The sequence below is a fragment of the Anomaloglossus baeobatrachus genome, chromosome 4, assembly GCF_048569485.1.
Source record: "Anomaloglossus baeobatrachus isolate aAnoBae1 chromosome 4, aAnoBae1.hap1, whole genome shotgun sequence".
Classification (NCBI taxonomy): domain Eukaryota; kingdom Metazoa; phylum Chordata; class Amphibia; order Anura; family Aromobatidae; genus Anomaloglossus; species Anomaloglossus baeobatrachus.
In genome coordinates, this window is record NC_134356.1 from 444,068,891 (window position 1) to 444,090,891 (window position 22,001).

Consider the following 22,001-nt stretch of genomic DNA (forward strand, 5'->3'; position numbering starts at 1 on the left):
TAGTTTACAAAATAAAAGAACAATTTACATTTTTCTCAAAAATATACCTATAAAGAGAAAAATCAGAACAACTGACAATTTTGCAGTGGTCTCTTAATTTTTGCCAGAGCTGTATATCAAAGCATTAGGAAGAACTAGGGAGAGTTCAATAATTGTGAAGAAAAGGTGATTTAGTCAACAGTACAAGAAAGTGTTCTTTATAATTAGACTAGTCAACCTATGGAATGCCATGCTCCAAAAGGGACAGAATAATTTTGAGATACCATGTCTACACTTATGAAAGGGCTAGCTGCTCATTTAATAACAAATGACATTGAGAGTAATAATAAAATCTAGAATTGATCAAGAAAGGTTAAATTTGATGGACCTGTATTTCTTTGTCAACCAATGTAACATTGTACCTTTTATTCAGCATATTGTGTAAAAGAAAAGCATACTGTAATTGTTTTGTATTTAAAAGTCTGGGTCTGCAAGGCTGAAAAAAAAATATCTTTAGGCAAAAATGATGGAACCCTGAAATACATACAACGAAAATACCGTCAATTGGTGCCCGAATCATACTACTATAAAATGCAAGCTTCATACTTTCATACAAATAACATTAATTTATGGTGCCCACAGAAAATGTCTTTTGGTGCTCACATGATACTGCTACAGATTTTCAAAATAATACCGCCATATGTGGCTCACATATCTCTGACAAAAGGAATTCTTATAATATTATCATATAGTTCCAATATACCATCAACATCTACTGATCAAATAATTTGCGGTTTCCAAACAAAAGTTTAACATTTTAATTTGCTAGTTCTGGCGCGATCATATGGACTGCTCGAAGAGAAGGATTTGCTCTGATAGGCCTAATAATACCCAATAATGGAGCTTAGTGTTAGCCATAGCTCACTGCTGTTGTATTTTTCAGGCTCAGCAGAAGGACGACAGAAAATATTCTGTGGATATGGTAATAAGTCCCTTTAGTTCACAACTCTTACTCTTTTATTTACTCCACATTCATCATGTAAGACTTGTGCACAGCAGTAATGTATCATACAGCGTTCTAATATGTTATATACAGTATGTTAAGGCATACTCATATCTCACCTCCCTCAGAGGCTCACTCAACTCGCCAAGAATACTTTCTTCATCAAACATTTTTCCTTGGTAGCGATGTTCATAGTAGTCGTGGATCCGCTGACGCATATCTGCTGGGAGCTTATGAAATGACATGTACTGCTCTACTTGTTTGTACTAAAAAAAAGGGGAAAATACATGAGTTGAGGAGAATAAGTTTAAGATTCTACTTCTGACAGATTTCAAAATTCATCAGTCATATTTGAATATATGCAAAGACTCAGCATGATGTTACAAGACAAAGAGTGGATCATATTTATTTTAAGTAGTTGCTGATGAAAACAAGAAAGAGAACACCATTTTTAGAAATGTGTTAAAGGGAACGTGTCACCAAATTTTTACCTATTAAACTAAAAGAATCACCTTCTGAATCTCCTGGGCTACATTCTATGAAGGTGCACCTTGGCCCTGACTCCCCTTCTAGACCCCAAAAATAACTTTATAAAACTTGGTCCTCAGGTATGCTAATTAATTTTATTGGCCATATGGGTGGGCTCGTTTTCTACTCCTTTATCCCCCTCTTGCCGCTGATCACCGTGCTCCTTCCTTGATTGATGGGATGACGCCCTCCGTCATCCTCCTCGTCTCATCTTCCAATCTCGCGCCTGTGCAGTTATGTCGGCACGCGCAGGCGCAGTTCGCTCTGCCAATACACGGCCAGAGCAGAAAACATAGCTGCCTTAGCTCGCGCAGGTGAGCTAAATGCGCAGGCGCAAGATTATGGGCGGGTACGAGCATGGCGCTGGTGTCATCCCATTCAGATGAAATCCTTATGTCCCTGTTCTCCCAAAGAACAGGGAGAACAGGGACATAAGGATTTCATCTGAAGGGGACCATGTGTCCAGCTGAATAGGGACCACTGGGACGCCCAGGATAAATCTAAAATCCGAGTGAAGGTGGATGGATCACACCATGATGGGTGAGACCGTTCCATTTTTTTGAGACCGAGATTTTGAACTTCCTTTGGTACATTTAGTTCAAATCTATTGGTGGCGGTTCTGTTCTTGTGCAGGTTGCACTGTTCAGTACACCTTTTTGTTATCTTCTATGAAGTCCTTTACTGGCCATTTGAGCCCCTGATACATGCTAAGGGGCATATGTGGTGTGTGTGGCACTTTTATAGATAACTTTTATTGAAGTGAGGATCCCTTACTTCCTTATAAGGAATATTTATTAAAGGTTAAGTTTTATTTATGTACCCCTTTTGCTTTATCTGACTATATACAGTATATAAGCTACAGCATATCAGCAAGACACTGACTAAATGTATAATAAAATTAGAATTGCATACTATTTGCATACTAGAATTGCATACTATTTAGAATTGCATACTATCACTATAAGACACTGTCAAATTACATGAAATGTTAAATAATAGCAGCAAAAAAACCTTAGAAATTAGAGACTGTTTGGTAGTATATGCTACAACTTTGATTTACAAGATTTGCACTAAACAGGGCCGGCGTCACCACCCGGCACACCCGGGCAAATGCCGGGGCCCCGGAGAGCTGTGGGGGCCCACTCGGCCTCATCAGTTCTACTGCCCCTGGGCCGAGTTCCGGGGACCGCAGTCCTCGGCAGGAATCTGCACTGCCGTCCCTTTAAGGCACGCAGACCACAGCGCGAACGTTCTGGTTTGAACTTCATCTGTGGGCGTCATCTTGCTCAGTCCCACAGATGAAGGAGGCGCAGTGCCAGCCAGCGACACCCAGCACAGCGCTTCCCTCCAGCGCTGTGTGGACCCTCTCTCCTCCGTGACCGAGCGGTATGTGCTACACCCCTCCCCCCCTCGATCTGTATGTGCCCTCCCCGCCCCCTGATTTATGGGCCCCGGTGAGCTGTCTGGGCTTCTCCCACCCGAGATGTATGCCCCCCCAGGAGCCGTGTGTGTGGGCCCCGCAGAGCCGCGTGTTTGGGCCCTGCAGAGCCGCGTGTGTGGGCCCCGCAGAGCTGCATGTGTGGGTCCCCCAGAGCTGCGCGTGTGGGCCCCCCAGAGCCGCGTGTGTGGGCCCCCCAGAGCCGCGTGTGTGGGCCCCCTGAAACCGCGTGTGTCTGTATGTATGCAGCGCAGAGCAGTGTGTCTGTCTGTATGTATGTATGTATGCAGCAGAGCAGTGTGTCTGTATGTATGTATGTATGTATGCAGAGAAGTGTGCCTGTATGTCTGTATGTATTTATGCAGCAGAGCAGTGTGTATGTCTGTATGTATGTATGTATGTATGCAGCAGAGCAGTGTGTCTGTCTGTATGTATCTATGTATGCAGCAGAGCAGTGTGTCTGTATGTATGTATGTATGCAGAGAAGTTTGTCTGTATGTCTGTATGTATGTATGCAGCAGAGCAGTGTGTATGTCTGTATGTATATATGTATGCAGCAGAGAAGTGTGTCTGTATGTATGTATGCAGCACAGCAATGTGTCTGTATGTATGCAGCAGAGCAGTGTGTCTGTCTGCATGTGTGTCTGTATGTATGCAGCAGAGCAGTGTGTCTGTCTGTATGTATGCAGCAGAGCAGTGTGTCTGTATGTATGTAGCAGAGCTGTGTATGTATGCAGCAGAGCAGTGTGTGTGTCTGTATGTATGCAGCAGAGCAGTGTGTGTCTGTATGCATGCAGCAGAGCAGTGTGTCTGTCTGTATGCATGCAGCAGAGTTGTGTGTCTGTATTTGTGTAGCAGAGCTGTGTGTTTCTGTATGTATGCAGCAGAGCAGTGTGAGTCTGTATGTATGCATGCAGCAGAGCAATGTGTGTGTCTGCATGCAGCAGAGTTGTGTGTGTCTGTATTTATGTAGTAGAGCTGTGTGTGTCTGTATGTATGCAGCAGAGCAGTGTGTGTATGCATGCAGCAGAGCCGTGTGTGCCTGTCTGTATGCATGCAGCAGAGTTGTGTGTGTCTGTATTTATGTAGCAAAGCTGTGTGTATGTATGTATTCAGCAGAGCAGTGTGTTTGTCTGTCTGTATGCATGCAGCAGAGCAGTGTGTCTGTCTGTATGCAGCAGAGCTGTGTGTCTGTATGTATGCAGCAGAACTGTGTGTGTCTGTATGTATGCAGTAGAGATGTGTGTGTGTGTCTGTCTGTATGCATGCAGCAGAGCTGTGTGTGTCTGTCTGTATGTATGCAGCAGAGCAGTGTGTGTCTGTCTGTATGTATGCAGCAGAGCTGTGTCTGTCTGTATGTATGCAGCAGAGCTGTGTGTGTCTGTCTGTATGTATGTAGCAGAGCTGTGTGTGTCTGTCTGTATGTATGCAGCTGAGCTGTGTGTGTCTGTCTGCATGTATGCAGCATAGCTGTGTGTGTCTCTGTGTATATAAATCCAGCAGAGCTGTGTGTGTGTGTGTGTGTGTGTGTCTGTCTGGGTGTGTCTGTCTGTATGCAGCAGAGCTGTGTGTGTCTGTCTGTATGCATGTATGATGTGTATCTATGTATGTCAGTGTATATGACTGTATAGATTTGTCTATTTATATGTATTTTTGTGAGTTTTTCTTTAAATATGTATATGTACAGTACAGACCAAAAGTTTGGACACACCTTCTCATCTCTAGAACAACTGTTAAGAGGAGACTTTGTGCAGCAGGCCTTCATGGTGAAATAGCTTCTAGGAAACCACTGCTAAGGACAGGCAACAAGCAGAAGAGACTTGTTTGGGCTAAAGAACACAAGGAATGGACATTAGACCAGTGGAAATCTGTGCTTTGGTCTGATGAGTCCAAATTTGAGATCTTTGCATCCAACCACCGTGACTTTGCAGAAAAGGTGAACGGATGGACTCTACATGCCTGGTTCCCACCGTGAAGTATGGAGGAGGAGGTGTGATGGTGTGGGGGTGCTTTGCTGGTGACACTGTTGGGGATTTATTCAAAATTGAAGGCATACAGAACCAGCATGGCTACCACAGCATCTTGCAGTGGCATGCTATTACATCCGTTTTGCGTTTAGTTGGACCATCATTTATTTTTCAACAGAACAATGACCCCAAACACACCTCCAGGCTGTGTAAGGGCTATTTGACTAAGAAGGAGAGTGATGGGGTGCTACGCCAGATGACCTCGTCTCTACAGTCACCAGACATGAACCCAATCGAGATGGTTTGGGGTGAGCTGGACCACAGAGTGAAGGCAAAAGGGCCAACAAGTATTAAGCATCTCTGGGAACTCCTTCAAGACTGTTGTAAAACCATTTCCCGTGACTACCTCTTGAAGCTCATCAAGAGAATGCCAAGAGTGTGCAAAGCAGTAATGAAAGCAAAAGGTGGCTACTTTGAAGAACCTAGAATATAAGACATATTTTCAGTTGTTTCACACTTTTTTAAGTATTTCATTCCACATGTTTTAATTCATAGTTTTGATGCCTTCAATGTGAATCTACAAATTTCAGAGTCCTGAAAATAAAGAAAACTCTTTGAATGAGAAGGCGTGTCCAAACTTTTGGTCTGTACGGTACATGTATGTATCTGTATCTGTGTATGTGTTTTTCTGCGTGTGGATGGGGCCCACTGGGACTCTTCCGCTCGGGACCACAAAACCTGGAGCCGGCCCGGGCACTAAAATGGAAACTATGCCATATTGTCCAGTACAGAAAAGTATCATGGGCTGTGTGGTATGTATGTATGTATGCTGTTAATGGGATGTACCGTAGCTGAGAGGGTTGCCCATAGGTGCTAGGTAGTATATAAGATGCTAAAGAAAAGCAGACATGCTCAAATATCTCTACAGGCTGACAAATCTAGCTATGCCACAGGTGTAGAGAAGTTGTACAATAATAGACTGTGCAGATCTGGTGAGGGGGGATAATACATTTTGAGAAGCTCTAGCCTCTGTTACATATATCACTATGCTACAGTATGTCACAAAATATGCTTACTATTAAAGTACAAAAGCCAGGTTCACATCTGCAATGGAGCATCCTTGAGGTTAGTTAATTTCCATTATTCTTACTGAACAAAAAGTGTACCATGCTTCTCTTTTTTTCCACAAAATGACAAACCACATTACATGTTGATGGGATCCGTTTGATGGATCTGTCCCTGGTATAAATTCCATTCTTTTATTCCCAATGTGGAACAGAATAACAGAACTCAAAATCCTAATATGAAGCCATCCCAACATAGATATTTTCTGTGACATTTCTCTATGCTACTATACTGTATGTATACGTTCTGTAGTCTAATGGCTATTTACATACTCACAGGCTATATGTTAATGTGGGAGGTTATATAGACTCACCTAGAAAATATAAGAGTGAAGTACCCACAAGCGGTCTCTGGGTGGTGCTATATGATTTTTGAAAGTTGCACATTTCCTTTTAGCTAAATATAGCTGAAGTGCAACAGTTCCCAGATCCAGAGGATTTATGTATTTCTGAATGCATAACATTTAATGGGGTCAAGTGTTATAGGAAGATTCCAGCGAAGACTTGATTTGGGTCCCTTCTTTTCTTACCAATGACTTACTTACCTGTCTAGGTGGCTTAGTTTGTCTATATTTCATACCATTTTACTCAGCATCTTTTCCAGCCATGTTTGGGGCAGGCCTCAGTAGAGTGAACTAGATGCCATCCTGCTATGCCACTTTTTATTCCCCAAAGAGCTACCATCTACAGTGGCTGATAGAAGATGGCATGGAATGGAGACCTCGCCCATATTAGTGGAAGTCATGCAAAGAATCTAGCAAATCTCACTCTATGAATATTTTTATGACATTTTTACCACAACCTCTTTTTGTTCTATTGGTGTGTGTATTAAAATACCAACTCTAAACAGGTGGTCTGGCCATCTTAAGGAACTTGGTAAAATGGTGAAGGTGCTATCTACCGCATCAATGCATGTAAGTTGAATGAAAGGTGTAAGTGAACTTTAAGAAAACGCCAGTATGTGTACTGTCCTTATTTTATTATGTATGTGCTTTTGTATTGTTTGCTATTATTTTCTCAATTTTGGAAAAGCTGCAGTTTTTTACAGAAATATTTGATTCAGTGTATTTACACAATTGACACTAAAGCATGCAACTACAAATACCTTAGCAAAGTTATTCCATCTACTACATTTACTCTAAGGTTATGGAAAGGATATGTCATAAATGTATGACAGATGTAGGACCCATTGCTGGAACCAGGGCTGCTTCTATCATGAGACAAGATGAGCATCTTGTCTCAGGCGATGGACCATAATTCGTCCAGTTCTCCAAAACAGTTGTAAAATGGGCAGTCTGCTTGGAGAACAGGTATATGATTCAATAACGGCTTTTGGTGGAGAGGTGGCCACACATGTTCGGTTCGCTACAGTCATTTGTATGGCAGTTTTCAAAACCGCCGTGCATGTCTGGCTGCTCAACAATTTTTGGAACTCAAAAACAACTGAATGGAGAGATTCACACGTGTGGCCATATCTATAGACATGAACAGCACGTGCCAGGTATGTCCTATGTTTATGGCATACTCTGAGGCTATACGTCAAAAATACAATATAGGCATACCCATTGAAATTATTTCATGCTTAGGCCTCATTCAAACATTAGTGATTTTTTTGGAACACAAAAAATGGTCCAATTTTCTTCAGTCTTTTGGATCCGTATTGCATCAGTGTTTGGTTGGTGTATCATCAGAGAAAGGGTTCGCTCAGAGGAGTGAGATTACACTCTGACCAGAGTACATGAAGGCTACAGGAAAAAAATCACAGCATGGCTGCAGAACTCGGACGAGACTTACCAATGCAAGACAATGGTTGCGAGAAAAAAAATTGGACGTCACATGGACCATGCATGTGGTGTCCGATTTTTTACGCACACATCTGTGAGGCAAATAAAAGAAAAATAGATAAAGCTATAGATAGGTAGATGACAGAAAGATTAGATGGGATAGATAGATAGATAGATAGATAGATAGATAGATAGACTGCCGGTATATAATGTTACAACCCCCCTATAATAAACCCTATAAACTTACATCCTTTAGTGCCTTTAATGTGACACTAAAGGGTTTCTTTTGTTTGTTTTTTTTTTAAAAAAAAGTATTTTTGTGTCTGTAGTTTTACCTACTGGGTTAGTAGTGGGGTGTCTAATAGACAAATCTCCATTACTAACACTAGGCCTTGATGCCAGCTGACACTACACAGCTGATTATTTTTTTTTTCTTTACTGGTTATCAAAAATAGGGGGGACCCTACGTCATTTATTTAAAATTATTGATTTATTAGGTTAAACCAGGCTAAACACCATTTAGTGCTACATGAGAGGCAGTAAAGGGTGCAAGTTTATATGTAGGGGGGATTTGCACATTTTTTTTATCTTCAGGATATTTATCTAGTCTGTCTGTTTATCTATAGTTTTATATTTGATTCCTTTACTATTTCTGATAACTAGCAAAAGTTTACACAGAGTGGTGTAGGATATAAAAGATTATGTCAAAAACGCATTGCATATGGATGGCATACACATGTCATACAAATGCTATGTGAGAAAAAAAAATTGCACACTTGCATTGCACTCGCCCGACAAAAGGTTAACCCAACGGATTCCACTCGTCCAACTTTTCAGGAGCAGAATGGGACTGATTTTTTCATGCTAATGTGAGTGAGCCTTAAAATTAGTGATTTTTTTTGTATGAAAGAAAAAAAAATTGCAAAGCTTCTCTTGCCTATAGCAATGTGAAAAACAGACAGCACATGGATGGCAGCTGTATGCTGTCCGGGATTTTCATGGATCCACATACTTGCATTGCAGGTCTGATCCACGGCTTGGATGAAAAACTGACATGTCTATTTTTTTTTTTTTAGACCACAGCTACCTAAAAAAATTAAAAATTAATCAGCTATATGAACAGCACTATAGACTATAATGGGTACATGTTCTATCAATGGAAAATACAAAGAGAATATGTAAGTGAAAAACGGACATCTGAATGAGAATAAAGGGTTCTTTTAGTCTGGATTAACCTATTAAATAAAAAGTAATAATAAAAAAAAAATTAACATGGGGTTCCCCCTATTTTTGATAACCAGCGAAAGTAAAGCAGACAGCTGTGATATTATCAGGCTGGGAAGGTCCACAGTTATTGGGTCCTTCCCAGCCTAAAAATACAAGCCCACAGCCACCCCTAAAGTGGTGCATCACATTAGATGCACCAATTCTGGTGCTTCACTTCAGCTCTTCCCTGTTGCCCTGGTGAGGTGGTAATTGGGGTAATAGTAGGGGGGTTGATATCACCTGTGTATTGTCAGTGTCAGCTGGCATCAAGCCTTAGTGTTAGTAATGGAGAGGTGCCTATCAGACACACCCATTACTAAAAAAAATACATGCAGCTGCACTCTAAAATGCTAACATTGAATATGGGAACTCTGGTATTGCATTACTGCTATAGGAATATTTGAAGAAAAAAAAAAAAAAAGATACTTAGCTTATGTATTGGCCAATGGAGGTGAGCCCGATATCCAGGACAAGGTGATTTTTTCTATATCGGGACCCTAACTTAAAATGCCTCTATCTGGGTTAAAAACCTACATGTCTAGGCAGAAAAGATCCAGCAATATAGGAAGATGGACACACCCTAGTTATAAGGCGGAGTGCTCAGTCAGAAAGAAAGGAACTACAAAGGGGCAATAGTGATGGTTAGGAAAATCTTTTTCGTGACGCCACCTGTGGTCCACGGCCAGAGATTGGACGCCGCTGCGGGTGCTGCTCTCCGGGGCTGATGGCGAAGGTCGCAGCCGGGATGGTGTTGCTTCTCACAGACGGAGCGGAGTTACCCCAGGGAGGATGATGGAGCACGGATGGGAGTGGCGGTAGTCCCCGTTGACACCACAGCGCTGGGCACCAGCGCCGGCAAAGGAGAGGCAGAGACAGGGTCTCTTTCTCACTGATAGTTCAGGTGCTGCCCCAGAGTATCGGTTTCCGCCATAATGGGCTCCAGCCAATCCAGAATCCATGGAAGGTCCGGTGTGTCAGTCTATGGGCCCTTCCTCCTTTAAAGCGCTAAGTATCGGACCCCCGTGGCGTGAAGCACTTGGGGACCCCGTGTCAGTAAAGTGTCCCGTCCTGTATGCTGATAGCGCGGTTCCGCTGTGGGGCTGGTCGAAGTCCTCAGCCCCGGATCCTATATGCTATTTGGCTCCAAGAATGGTGGGACAGGTCCGGTGACTTTTCTAGCTGTTCCCGCGACCCTTGCAGAGTTGGTAGACAACTTGAAGTGTGCCTGCCCTAGGGTTCTGTACCCCGACAGCGCTGGCCCTGTGGAAGCAGCCGCCTGCTTCTCCCCAGCGACCGTGTTGAAATGCCTTGGCCCACAGAGATGCCTCGCGTCACGTCTGCTCTGCTCGGCATTTGTAGCTGTTCTTTCTCTTTTGTAGTTGTGTTGTGTGTTCCAAGCTGTTGCCCCCAGCTGCTGCCACAGGCTGGTTCACTACTCTCACTAGGTCAACCTGCTCTTCCCTCTATGTGCTCCTAACTCCCCCTGGTGGTTGCTTCTCCCTGACCCTGAATCCTGGTTCCAGTGGATCGGGAGCCCCTAGTGTGGTGGCGTCCTGTAAACCCAACCGCTGTGGTGACCCCCTTCTGCGACCCGACCCTGGCCTGGTCCCCATTGGGGAGGGCAACCCACTGTAATCTGTATGTGAGTGTTGGTGGAAGCGGTGCCGACCTTCTTTGGATCCGGGATAAGTACCACACCTTAATGGAAGTGCAGTACCCTGTGGCACCTGAAGCCCCAGTGGCGCCACACTAACATGACTCCTATGTCTTTGAGTGGTGGGATTGATACCTTCAGTAGCCAAAAAGCAGAGAGGTTGGGTTCACCAGGCTCACAAGTAGCGCCGAGATTAATCCAAACCTACCCATCAGACTGCTTGCCGCTAATTACTAGAAAGTGATTTACATAAGAGCAATGTATAAAGTTCATCTCTGCAGGTATGCCAGGCTACAGTACTATAAGGAATGGATAGGATTTATGTGTTGTAAATAATTTTTATACCAATATCCGATAAATTATAACTTTAACTTGTATACAATATTTCAGTTTCTACCTAGGGTTGCTGAATTTCTAAGCACATTAATGTGCAGTTTTTAAAGTACGGTTCATATTGTTTCAGTGATATGAAGCCATTTTTAACTTAAAAGTTGTAAAATTATACAATGCATATACAAGTTCCTCTCAGTTTTAAATGCATTTGGTCATTCTTCATGAAACTATCTTTGTAAATGCACCTCATATTAAACAATATTCGGAACAACTGTAATGTAAAAAATAAGAACTACTGAATTTAAAGAAGTCCATATACCTTTTCCTGATATTGACGGCGTGACGAATCTAGGGACTGGATAAGTGCTGTAGCATGACCAATGAACATGGCATAGCAAGTGGCACCAACAATCATGCTCAGCATAGTAAGCCAGACATCTGACATGCCCACTGGTGCCTGTTGCCCATACCCGATGCACAACATGTGACTCATGGCTTTGAAAAGAGCATAGGAATATTGCTTTCCCCAAGAGGCATTCTGTAACAGAGAAAAGAAAAATGTTTTGCACTTGTAACATGACAAACTAATCAGAATTGGTGCGTGCAACATCCAGGTATAATTTATCATAGTGCTATTGTCAAGCAGTGCATGAGTTCATACATGAACACACATACCAGTTATTTCAGTGTTGGTAGCACATGGAGCAATGCTCTAAACAGAAACATTCATAACTTTGTCCACAATTTGAATTGATGACATTTTGATTATATTTGACTTCAATATTTTATTTTGGTGCATAGGCTTTTTGTATTTGGTGTATAGACAGTACAATATGTATTTTAGCCACAAAGGTAGATATAGAATATTGGAACCTCATAGCAGCTGCAAGGTTTGCCTCTATACTACATATGCTCTTGTATAGCTGATAACAGATAAAATTTTCCTTAGCCCAGATATTAATCAATTATGTTTTCAAGCCAATAATAATCAGTTACCAGAAAAGAAGGTAAAGTCAAGAGATGGAAGGGACATTTATCATTGTGTTTACTCTACTTTTTGGTATAAAAACATAGCAAATAATGCTAAAGTATTCCTGCATACATAGCAAATTATTCCTGTTTACATAGCAAATTATGGTGCATGCCACATGTATGGCATAATTTGCATCTTTTTAAACTATAACCCACAGTTCATGACACTTTTCTAAAGAGTGTGCTGAGTTTTCTAAAAGGGGGTATGGTCACACAAAGCCCAATACATTTGCTATCAAATTTGCAAATCAATGCCAATTCGTGGTTGACATAGATTTGATTTTAAGGTGCACATACAGCCACTGATCCACAAACTTTATTAAAGAGCTTCTCCGAAAAATGTGATAAAATAAGAGAAAAAAAATACTTTTAAATATTAAACATTTTTCTAAATACCTGTATGTAGCAAAAGGGTATTTTTTTTATTTACTGCACTCTGTAAGGATTTTAAAGATGGCAACTTCCATCTAGCAGTAAGCAGCTGTCCTAGGAAAGGCTGCATGAAAAATTAAGCAGGTGTACTCCCCATGCTGCACTAGAACTGTCAGGCTGATTGAGAAGGATGTGCATTCAGAGGTAAAGAAAGGTGTTTATCTTCTCAGTGTCCTGTCAGGTTTACTGAACAGAGGAATGCGAGGTCAAGTTGCCTGTCAGGACGCTGCACTGACCTGATGTACACTGACAAGCAAAAGGGTAACATTTTTGAACTTTTGACTTTCAGGCTACATAGCTCACCATCTACCACTACAGCTTTGATCTTGACACTACATGCATTTTGTAGACAATCATCTTGTCTATCTCATACATGAATTTAACTTGCATCTATTTAGCATATGATTAGTTATGCAGATTCTTGTCATTCATGCCACTGAATTGTTACTGTTTTGCTACTGGTAGTGGAAAAATATTTTTCTTCCTGTATTATATAAATTACAACCTGTTCTCACATTCCCTAATAGCTCAGTGTGCTAGTAGGTTGATACCCAAGCAAATAGTCAGTGATTCAAATCAAGCATCATCCAGCTCATCAATAGATTTTTCTCGGCTAAGAAAATTGACAAACTGCATTGTGGGATACACATTACACAAGTCTGGAATAGTGGCCTGAAAAAGATGAAGAAGGCTTGACTTCAATATCATCATAAGAAGCGTTGGCTCGACTTTGCAAAAAAATATGAAAAGTGAACAGTAGAAGAACAGGTGATTTGGAGCAATGAGACGAAAGTCACTAGATTAGGCTAGACTATGCTCTGATGGGTGCAAATGGGTCTTTGAAGAAACAAAGAAAAAAGGGGCTAATGGATCGAGAAATTGAAGGAGCTGTCAAGTTCGGTGTAGGAGGCCTGAGGGCGTTATTTCTTAGCCATAGACTTTGAATGCTTGACCAGGATCGATGGTGGTCTCAGTGCTGAGCTATATGCGACTATCCTATAAGATGAGTTACTTCATATGTTTGAGTACTATGGGTATGAAAAGGGCAACATAGTGTTCCAGCAGCACAACAATACAAAGCATGAGTCAAGATTGGCGAAGAAATGGTTCAATGACACTGAAGTAGTGTTGCTGGATTGGCCACCACAGTCCCCAGTGTAACGTGCGCCAGTGATGAGGCGGTGAGTGGGAATGGACCCAACTTGACCACAGGGGGTACCTGGGCTTACACTGACATAGGAGGGGCTTAACTAACTCCCAGGATAGTGTCCAGGACTGTGATAGCTGACCCCCAGGGCAGGAATGGGTTCAAGTATGGACAGGCAGTATCTAGTGTTGGCAGGTGCAGGCGGGAGAGAGAGGAAGAAGACAGGATGGCAGATGAGATCAGGTATGGATGGAATGGCAGATACTGACAGGTATGGGAAGGCACAGGTGAAGGTAACGGACAGGGGAAGACGAGACCTGACAACTAGCTAGCTAGATGGACATTAACTGACTAACTGACCATGTTGCTTAGGCCCAATCCCTAGTGGGAGGATGCCTTAAGTACATAGTGCCTCTCAGTCATTACTCATAAAAAGTTAGGGATATTTGGCTTTTGGATGAAATTTACGGAAAACCTAAAAACTTCAAGCTACAGTGATATTTTATAAAGAAAGAGGGACGTTTAAGTAGAAGCATTCAATGCTTATCTCCTAATCTCAAACAATTTATTGAAACAAAAGCCAACAATGGTGGTAGATATACCCCCCCCCCAAAAAAAAAAATAAGTGTCTCAATAACTTGTCATGTGGCTTTGAGCATCAGTTACAGTTTGACAACGACTATTCATGATGTTCACAAGTCCAGTTATTGTCTGCTGAGGCATGGCATCCAACTCTTCTTGAAGAGCAGTCCTCAGGTCATTGAGGTTTTGGGGTACAAAGTTACAAGCCTCAATGTGGTGACTCAGCTAGGTTTCTATGGGATTCATGTCTGGAGAAAGTGCAGGCCACTCTATTTGAGGTAACCCACTCTCCAGCAGCTGTTCTCTAATGATGCGACCTTTATGAGCTTGAGCATTGTCATCCATGAAGACTAAAATAGGCCTGCGTTGTTCATACAGAAGCACAATGACTGGATTAATGATGTTATTCAAGTAGTAGGGGTTTGTTATTGTATCATTCACAAAGCATAGGGCAGTTGTATTGATTAGATACATCTGCCCACCCTAATATCACCACCACCAAAGGCTTGTTTGGTGACAACAGTGGCTGATGCATGGGGCTCTCCTTGACATTAACAATATTGTTGGCGGCCATCATATCTGCTCAGTGTGAATCGAGGATCATCAGTGAATAGCACTGAGGCTCAATGGTCCTCCGATCAGTCATCTATCTTGTAGACCATGCTGATGTAAATGTTTTTGAATGGTCTAACATGACACTTGGGTGCCTCTCACCTCCCTTAAAGGTGCCTGGAGTTGTGTGGCAGTCATCATCATGTTCTAAAAGGCACTGTTCACAATGAAGTGGTCACGAGTGTGCAATGAGCCCAAACGATGTCCACTTCTATGCCTTTCTTTGACTCTTTCTGTCTCTCTGTATCTGTTTCAATATGCTGATGACACTCTGTGACACTCTAAGCTCAGTGGCCACTTCTGTCTAATAACATCCTGCTTGAAGCCTCGCAATGGAGAAGTCCGGTTGATCAATTTTTAGGGGTCATCTTGGTCTCATGATGTCAAAATGTGAATAGCATGATGATGAGGACTCTTTAAATATAAATTCTAATTGAACCCCGAAATTTATTCAGCGATTCATAGATGAAACACCTGTTGGTAATTTTGCCACTAAGCTCCTTGTTAGTGAACAGCAAGTTGTGCAAAAAGTACGGAAACACTGCACAGTTAACTACGTGCATTCAAAAGTTTAGAGAAGGTCACATCAAGAACACCTAAAAAGGCTAGAGTGCATTTTAGGATCATCATGAAATTGCATCCAAAAACCAAATATACCTAACTTTTTGTTTGTTTTATATATATATATATATATATATACTCAGTACATATATATATATATATATATATATATATATATATATATACAGTGCCTACAAGTAGTATTCAACCCCCTGCAGATTTAGCAGGTTTGATAAGATGCAAATAAGTTAGAGCCTGCAAACTTCAAACAAGAGCAGGATTTATTAACAGATGCATAAATCTTACAAACCAACAAGTTATGTTGCTCAGTTAAATTTTAATACATTTTCAACATAAAAGTGTGGGTCAATTATTATTCAACCCCTAGGTTTAATATTTTGTGGAATAACCCTTGTTTGCAATTACAGCTAATAATCGTCTTTTATAAGACCTGATCAGGCCGGCACAGGTCTCTGGAGTTATCTTGGCCCACTCCTCCATGCAGATCTTCTCCAAGTTATCTAGGTTCTTTGGGTGTCTCATGTGGACTTTAATCTTGAGCTCCTTCCACAAGTTTTCAATTGGGTTAAGGTCAGGAGACTGACTAGGCCACTGCAACACCTTGATTTTTTCCCTCTTGAACCAGGCCTTGGTTTTCTTGGCTGTGTGCTTTGGGTCGTTGTCTTGTTGTAAGATGAAATGACGACCCATCTTAAGATCCTTGATGGAGGAGCGGAGGTTCTTGGCCAAAATCTCCAGGTAGGCCGTGCTATCCATCTCCCCATGGATGCGGACCAGATGGCCAGGCCCCTTGGCTGAGAAACAGCCCCACAGCATGATGCTGCCACCACCATGCTTGACTGTAGGGATGGTATTCTTGGGGTCGTATGCAGTGCCATCCAGTCTCCAAACGTCACGTGTGTGGTTGGCACCAAAGATATCGATCTTGGTCTCATCAGACCAGAGAACCTTGAACCAGTCTGTCTCAGAGTCCTCCAAGTGATCATGAGCAAACTGTAGACGAGCCTTGACATGACGCTTTGAAAGTAAAGGTACCTTACCGGCTCGTCTGGAACGGAGACCATTGTGGTGGAGTACGTTACTTATGGTATTGACTGAAACCAATGTCCCCACTGCCATGAGATCTTCCCGGAGCTCCTTCCTTGTTGTCCTTGGGTTAGCCTTGACTCTTCGGACAAGCCTGGCCTCGGCACTGGTGGAAACTTTCAAAGGCTGTCCAGGCCGTGGAAGGCTAACAGTAGTTCCATAAGCCTTCCACTTCCGGATGATGCTCCCAACAGTGGAGACAGGTAGGCCCAACTCCTTGGAAAGGGTTTTGTACCCCTTGCCAGCCTTGTGACCCTCCACGATCTTGTCTCTGATGGCCTTGGAATGCTCCTTTGTCTTTCCCATGTTGACCAAGTATGAGTGCTGTTCACAAGTTTGGGGAGGGTCTTAATTAATCAGAAAAGGCTGGAAAAAGAGATAATTAATCCAAACATGTGAAGCTCATTGTTCTTTGTGCCTGAAATACTTCTTAATAGTTTAGGGGAACCAAACAGAATTCTGGTGGTTTGAGGGGTTGAATAATAAATGACCCTCTGAATAAACTTTTCACAATTTAAAAAAAAAAAAAAAAAAAAAAGAAATAACATTCTTTTTTGCTGCAGTGCATTTCACACTTCCAGGCTGATCTACAGTCCAAATGCCACAATGCCAAGTTAGTTCTGAATGTGTAAACCTGCTAAATCTGCAGGGGGTTGAATACTACTTGTAGGCACTGTATATACACACACACACATATACATGTGAATGCCTATATATGTATATATATACACAATCTGCCACAAAGTTACCTTATGAGCCTATCAGTCTGTCTTCTACATGTCCCAGCACCCTTCATGTGTGTTTCTCATACTGGTATTGGGCTGCAGTGCATAGCAACCAAATTCACATGTTTATCCAGTGATATATACCGTACTTCGAACAGATTTTTATCGCTAGTAGAATCCAACAATGCATTTCCTTCCTTTTGTAAATCTACTGCTGGGAGAATACAGAGAGGCCTTTATACACATCAGATTGTAGAAATTATCAGGATGCTTTGAAATTTATCCAACTTTCATATGACCGTATATTTTATTTGTCTGCACTAGTAATAATGCTTCAAACTAATTAAAATAACTCCACCCATAAATACAGATAACAATTTATTGTTTACAATCCATAATACCTTGATGAAAACCAAATCCCCCCCCCAAAAAAGAAAATATATATATATATATATATGCAGTATATATAAAAATCATTAGTAAAAAATTGTTCTTATTAGATGGATTTATGTCACTGCAATATTACTGATAAGCATATCATTAAGTATTAATATTTATTACTGTTGCTAGGTAGGGTAATATCATATATTCCTTGTTATGACCAAGTAGGAACAAATTACTGATGTTAATCATTTACTTTAATTTCCGGTCACATATTTCCAATTATAAAATCTGCATTGTATATGTTTATGGATACATTTATTTATTCTTTAATTGGCGGTCTGGTTCATTGAGTTGATACTACCACTACTTTTTTGATTTTTTTTTTTGATGCAGGATTCCAAAAAGAACTCTTTGGGAAAAAAAACACTGTTTTAGGCCATCTTCGCACATGCGCATAAAAAACGCATATGTGGCACATTCTATTTTGTTCTTCTGTGTGTACTGGTGTGTACGTGTGTGTTATCCCTGTGGTGTCATCCATATGTACGAGTATGTGTGTATCACCTGTGTGACAAGTTTTGGGAAAGATGCATGACACTGAAAAGAATGTTTTTTATGTGTTAAAGATATGCAAGGATAAATAGAAGATAGCTAGATACATAGATGTATAAAGAGATAGATATATAAAGAGCGAGAGATAATAGATAGATAGATAGCATAAATAGCTATATAGATTTTACAGCTATTAACAGCTATTTACAGCTATTGGGACGGTCCATGGTTATTGGGTCCTTCCCAGACTAAAAATACCAGTTCTCAGCTGCCCCAGAAGTGGCACATCACATTAGATGCACTAAGTCTGGCACTCAGACATTCCCATTACTAACCCAGTAATCCCCAAAAAAAGACACAAGTACAAAAATCCTTTATTAAAATAAACACTCCCCATCACTTTCCCTCATTGATCACTTTATTAATGGGAAAAAACAAATAAACCCAGAAGGTCCATTGTTTTACAGGGAATTCACTGCAGTCCAGCAAATGGAAACCTGAAAAAAACCCACAAACACAGAGAAAAATGTTACTTACCTTTGTTAAAGAAAATAAAAAACAAAGAAACAAAAAATCACCAGCATGTCCGATGTAATCTAGGCGATTAAGACAAACAAAGTCTATGGAGCGTCAATCTGACACTATATATGGATGACTCTGTGTTGGATGGGCATCCTGGTTCCTCTGCCACCTGGAGAGTTGTTTCCAGATCCTTCTGGTAGCAGAGTGCTTGAAAGGATGTTAACGAATATGTTTGTAATGGCAGATTTTGCGCCAAATCTAAAGCCTCTTGTCAGGTCCCAACGGGCTTTCTTTTCTGTAATGAGATTCCCTTTCAACCTTGGATTCACTTGTCAATGTCGACATGGATTTGCCTAATTCTGGTGGTAAAAGTGTAGTATGGGTGGTGGTGGACTGTTTCAGTAAGATAGTTCACTTGGTTCCTCTACCAAAATTGCCTACAGCTTAGAGTTTAGCTACATAATTTATGTCTCACATTGTTAAGCTACATGTGTGCCGCCCCAGCAGCAGTCGAACTGCTCGGATCCGGGGTTGCTGTGGCTCGAGGGTCTCCGGACCTGGGGGCTTGCGGCCACTTCAAATGTAAGGGGATATTTACAGGGGATGAATGTTCGTGACGCCACCTGTGGGTTGTGGTAAAGGTGATTACCACAGCTGCCGATGGGAGTACCGGGGCAGATGGTGTGGGGCAGCCAGATGTCAGTCCCTCCGCAGGTAGGAAAGGCCACGGATAGTGGAGATTTGGTGACTTGCTTGGCCTTGGGAAGCAGGGTGCAGGGGTTAGATTACTCACTGCGGTAGTCGTGGTGTTGGATCAGGTGGATTAAGCAGACACTGTGAAGAGGGGGAATATAAGCACCACCTATAATTACAAGGAATTCTGTGCCAGATACCAAGCATATGGAGACTACAACAAAACAAAGTATCCAAACGGCACCAGTAATTCCATATTGGTAAATAAGTCAAATATATGCTGAAAATGACATGTGCAAAAGATTATATTTTTATTGTAAAAAAATCATGTGTGTACAGGGTTAAAAACATTTAAAATCCTGATGAAGCCACCAACATGATGGCGTAACGCGTGGGGACTGCCTGCATCTTCTCACATTATTAGATTATTTTGTTATTCAGGAACCCAGCTTTCCTATTGCCTTTATATTCATCCTAAACCCTGTGTGCTTTTTTATATATTCAGGTAAACATTTGATTCACTAAGTACCTCCAGCACAGGTGACTATTATAACATCCAATGTGTTTGCCTGCACAGATCGGGCATGTGTATATATATATTTATCAGCAATTATGTGTTGGGAACTTTTTCTGTTGCCATGTTTATTATAATGAGATGATGCAGTATTGTTAATTCCATTTGGGATTGCCTGCATCCTCTCCCCATATTGCTGGCACTATTTGTTCAGGAACCAAGCTTTCTCATTGCTTTCAAACAGCTTCAATTTGTGCCTTTAACTTTGTTCATCATATTCACATGCATATCTGAATGCTTGGTTTATTGGGTGCCATTGATATTGATATAGGAGACAAATATTACATCTGTTGTCTCTACATGTATAGGTTGAGTCTATATCAGTACATCATTTTTTGTATACTGGGGAATTATCCTTGATGTTATATTGATTTTTGTGAGAAGATGCAGTTGTGTATAATCCATTGTCATGGAATGATTTTAAATGTTTTTAACCCTGTACACACATGATTTTGTTACAATAAAAATATAATCTTTTGCACATGTCATTTCCAGCATATATTTGACTTATTAACCAATATGGAATTACTGGTGCCGTTTGGATACCACTTTGTTTTGTTGTAGTCCCGATTAAGCAGACACTCACACAGATGGTAAACCAAAGTCTCTAGGCACCGCAGTCTCTACGGGGGGAGCCCGTCCAGGTCCCGCTCCCACCAGTGTCACTTGGTAAGTCCGGAGCCCTGCCTCCATGCACAAATTGATTGGCTGTTGTGGCCCCTCGGCTCGAAGCTTTCGGGGCCCTGCTACCCGTGTGTATGGCAGCTGTGCTCTTGGTGGCTGGCACTTGGGATTTCAGTGGGTTGTGTATGTTGGAGAACCCTATCCCCCGCGTTGTGCTGATGTCTCCAATCTCTGAGCTCTTGGGGAAAGTTCATAAAGAGACTATTTTCCACAGATTAATTATCAGGTTGCTTAAAGCAATTAAGAGAACTGGGTGGATTTTCTTCCCCTTTCTAAGTTCCCTCTCAATAACCACACTGCTACCAGTACCTCACCTTTTTGTTGTTGTAGGGGTTTTCATCCAGGTTTTGTTAACTTCTTTTGTTTGTGTTTTTTTTGGCAGTCCCAGAGGATATTCTTCTTGGTTGATTAAGATCTAGAGATAAATTGAAAAAGAACTTTTGATAACTTGCGATCCGACGTGGAGAACTGCACACGTAGGAGGGCTCCTGCCTTTATGGTGGGAGAACTTATTTGACTATCCTCAAAAAAATCTCAGTATAAATGTTCCATTAAGGAAATTTGCTCCTAAGTTTGTCAGTGTGTATAACGCAATTTAAATCCTTAATCTTGTGACGGCCAAGCTTCAACTTTCAGTTGCATGGAGGATTAATAATTTCTTCCATTCCTCACTTCTTAAAAAGTTTGAGAGGATGCCAGGTCCTAAGGATATTATTGAGGTTGATATGGAGGAGGAAAAGACGTTTTGGGTTCCAGACGTGTCAGATGTTGCCTGCAGTATTTTGTTAAATGGAAGGGTTTTGGTCTGGAGGATAATTCATGGCTTAATGCATGATATTTGCATGCAGATCACCTAGAGAGAGAGAGTTCTGCCAGTGGCGTCAGTGGTTGGGGATCTCTGTGGGTCTAGTGGCCGCTCATAGAAGGGAGGTACTGTCATTCACCTGGATTTGAACCCTTAAGTCTATGCTCTGTGGTTGGCTTTTCTATTCTGCGAACCACATGTAATACTTATTCTATATTCTGAGGATTTCGATAGCGTAGGGCAATGACAATCAGAGACGAGTTCCGGGTACAAGATGTTTTATAGTATGTCACCACGGTAGAAACAGAACAAACACAACAATACAATAACACATACAATACTTTCCGGAATAGACGCGCAGGGGATTCCCGGGACCACGCACCGGACTCCCCCAGGGAGACCACCGGAGCGAACCCCTATACAGGGACTGTCCGGCAATCTACCCCGGAAGGCCTAAATGCGCAGCGGCCGGGATAAGGAGCAAGCGGTAAAGTCAATGAGTGTCCGTACGGA

General features: G+C 41.6%; 1 protein-coding gene across 1 annotated transcript in view; it reads right to left on the reverse strand.

Annotated features, from left to right (window-relative positions):
* Positions 1 to 22,001, reverse strand: part of HCN4 (hyperpolarization activated cyclic nucleotide gated potassium channel 4) — a 337,166-nt gene that overhangs the window by 42,116 nt on the left and 273,049 nt on the right. The window contains exons 4-5 of the mRNA XM_075345552.1: positions 11,396 to 11,614; positions 1,102 to 1,248 (exon numbers count right to left, since the gene is read on the reverse strand). Of these exons, the coding sequence (XP_075201667.1) occupies positions 1,102 to 1,248; positions 11,396 to 11,614 (366 nt within the window). The remainder of the gene's footprint in view (positions 1 to 1,101; positions 1,249 to 11,395; positions 11,615 to 22,001) is intronic.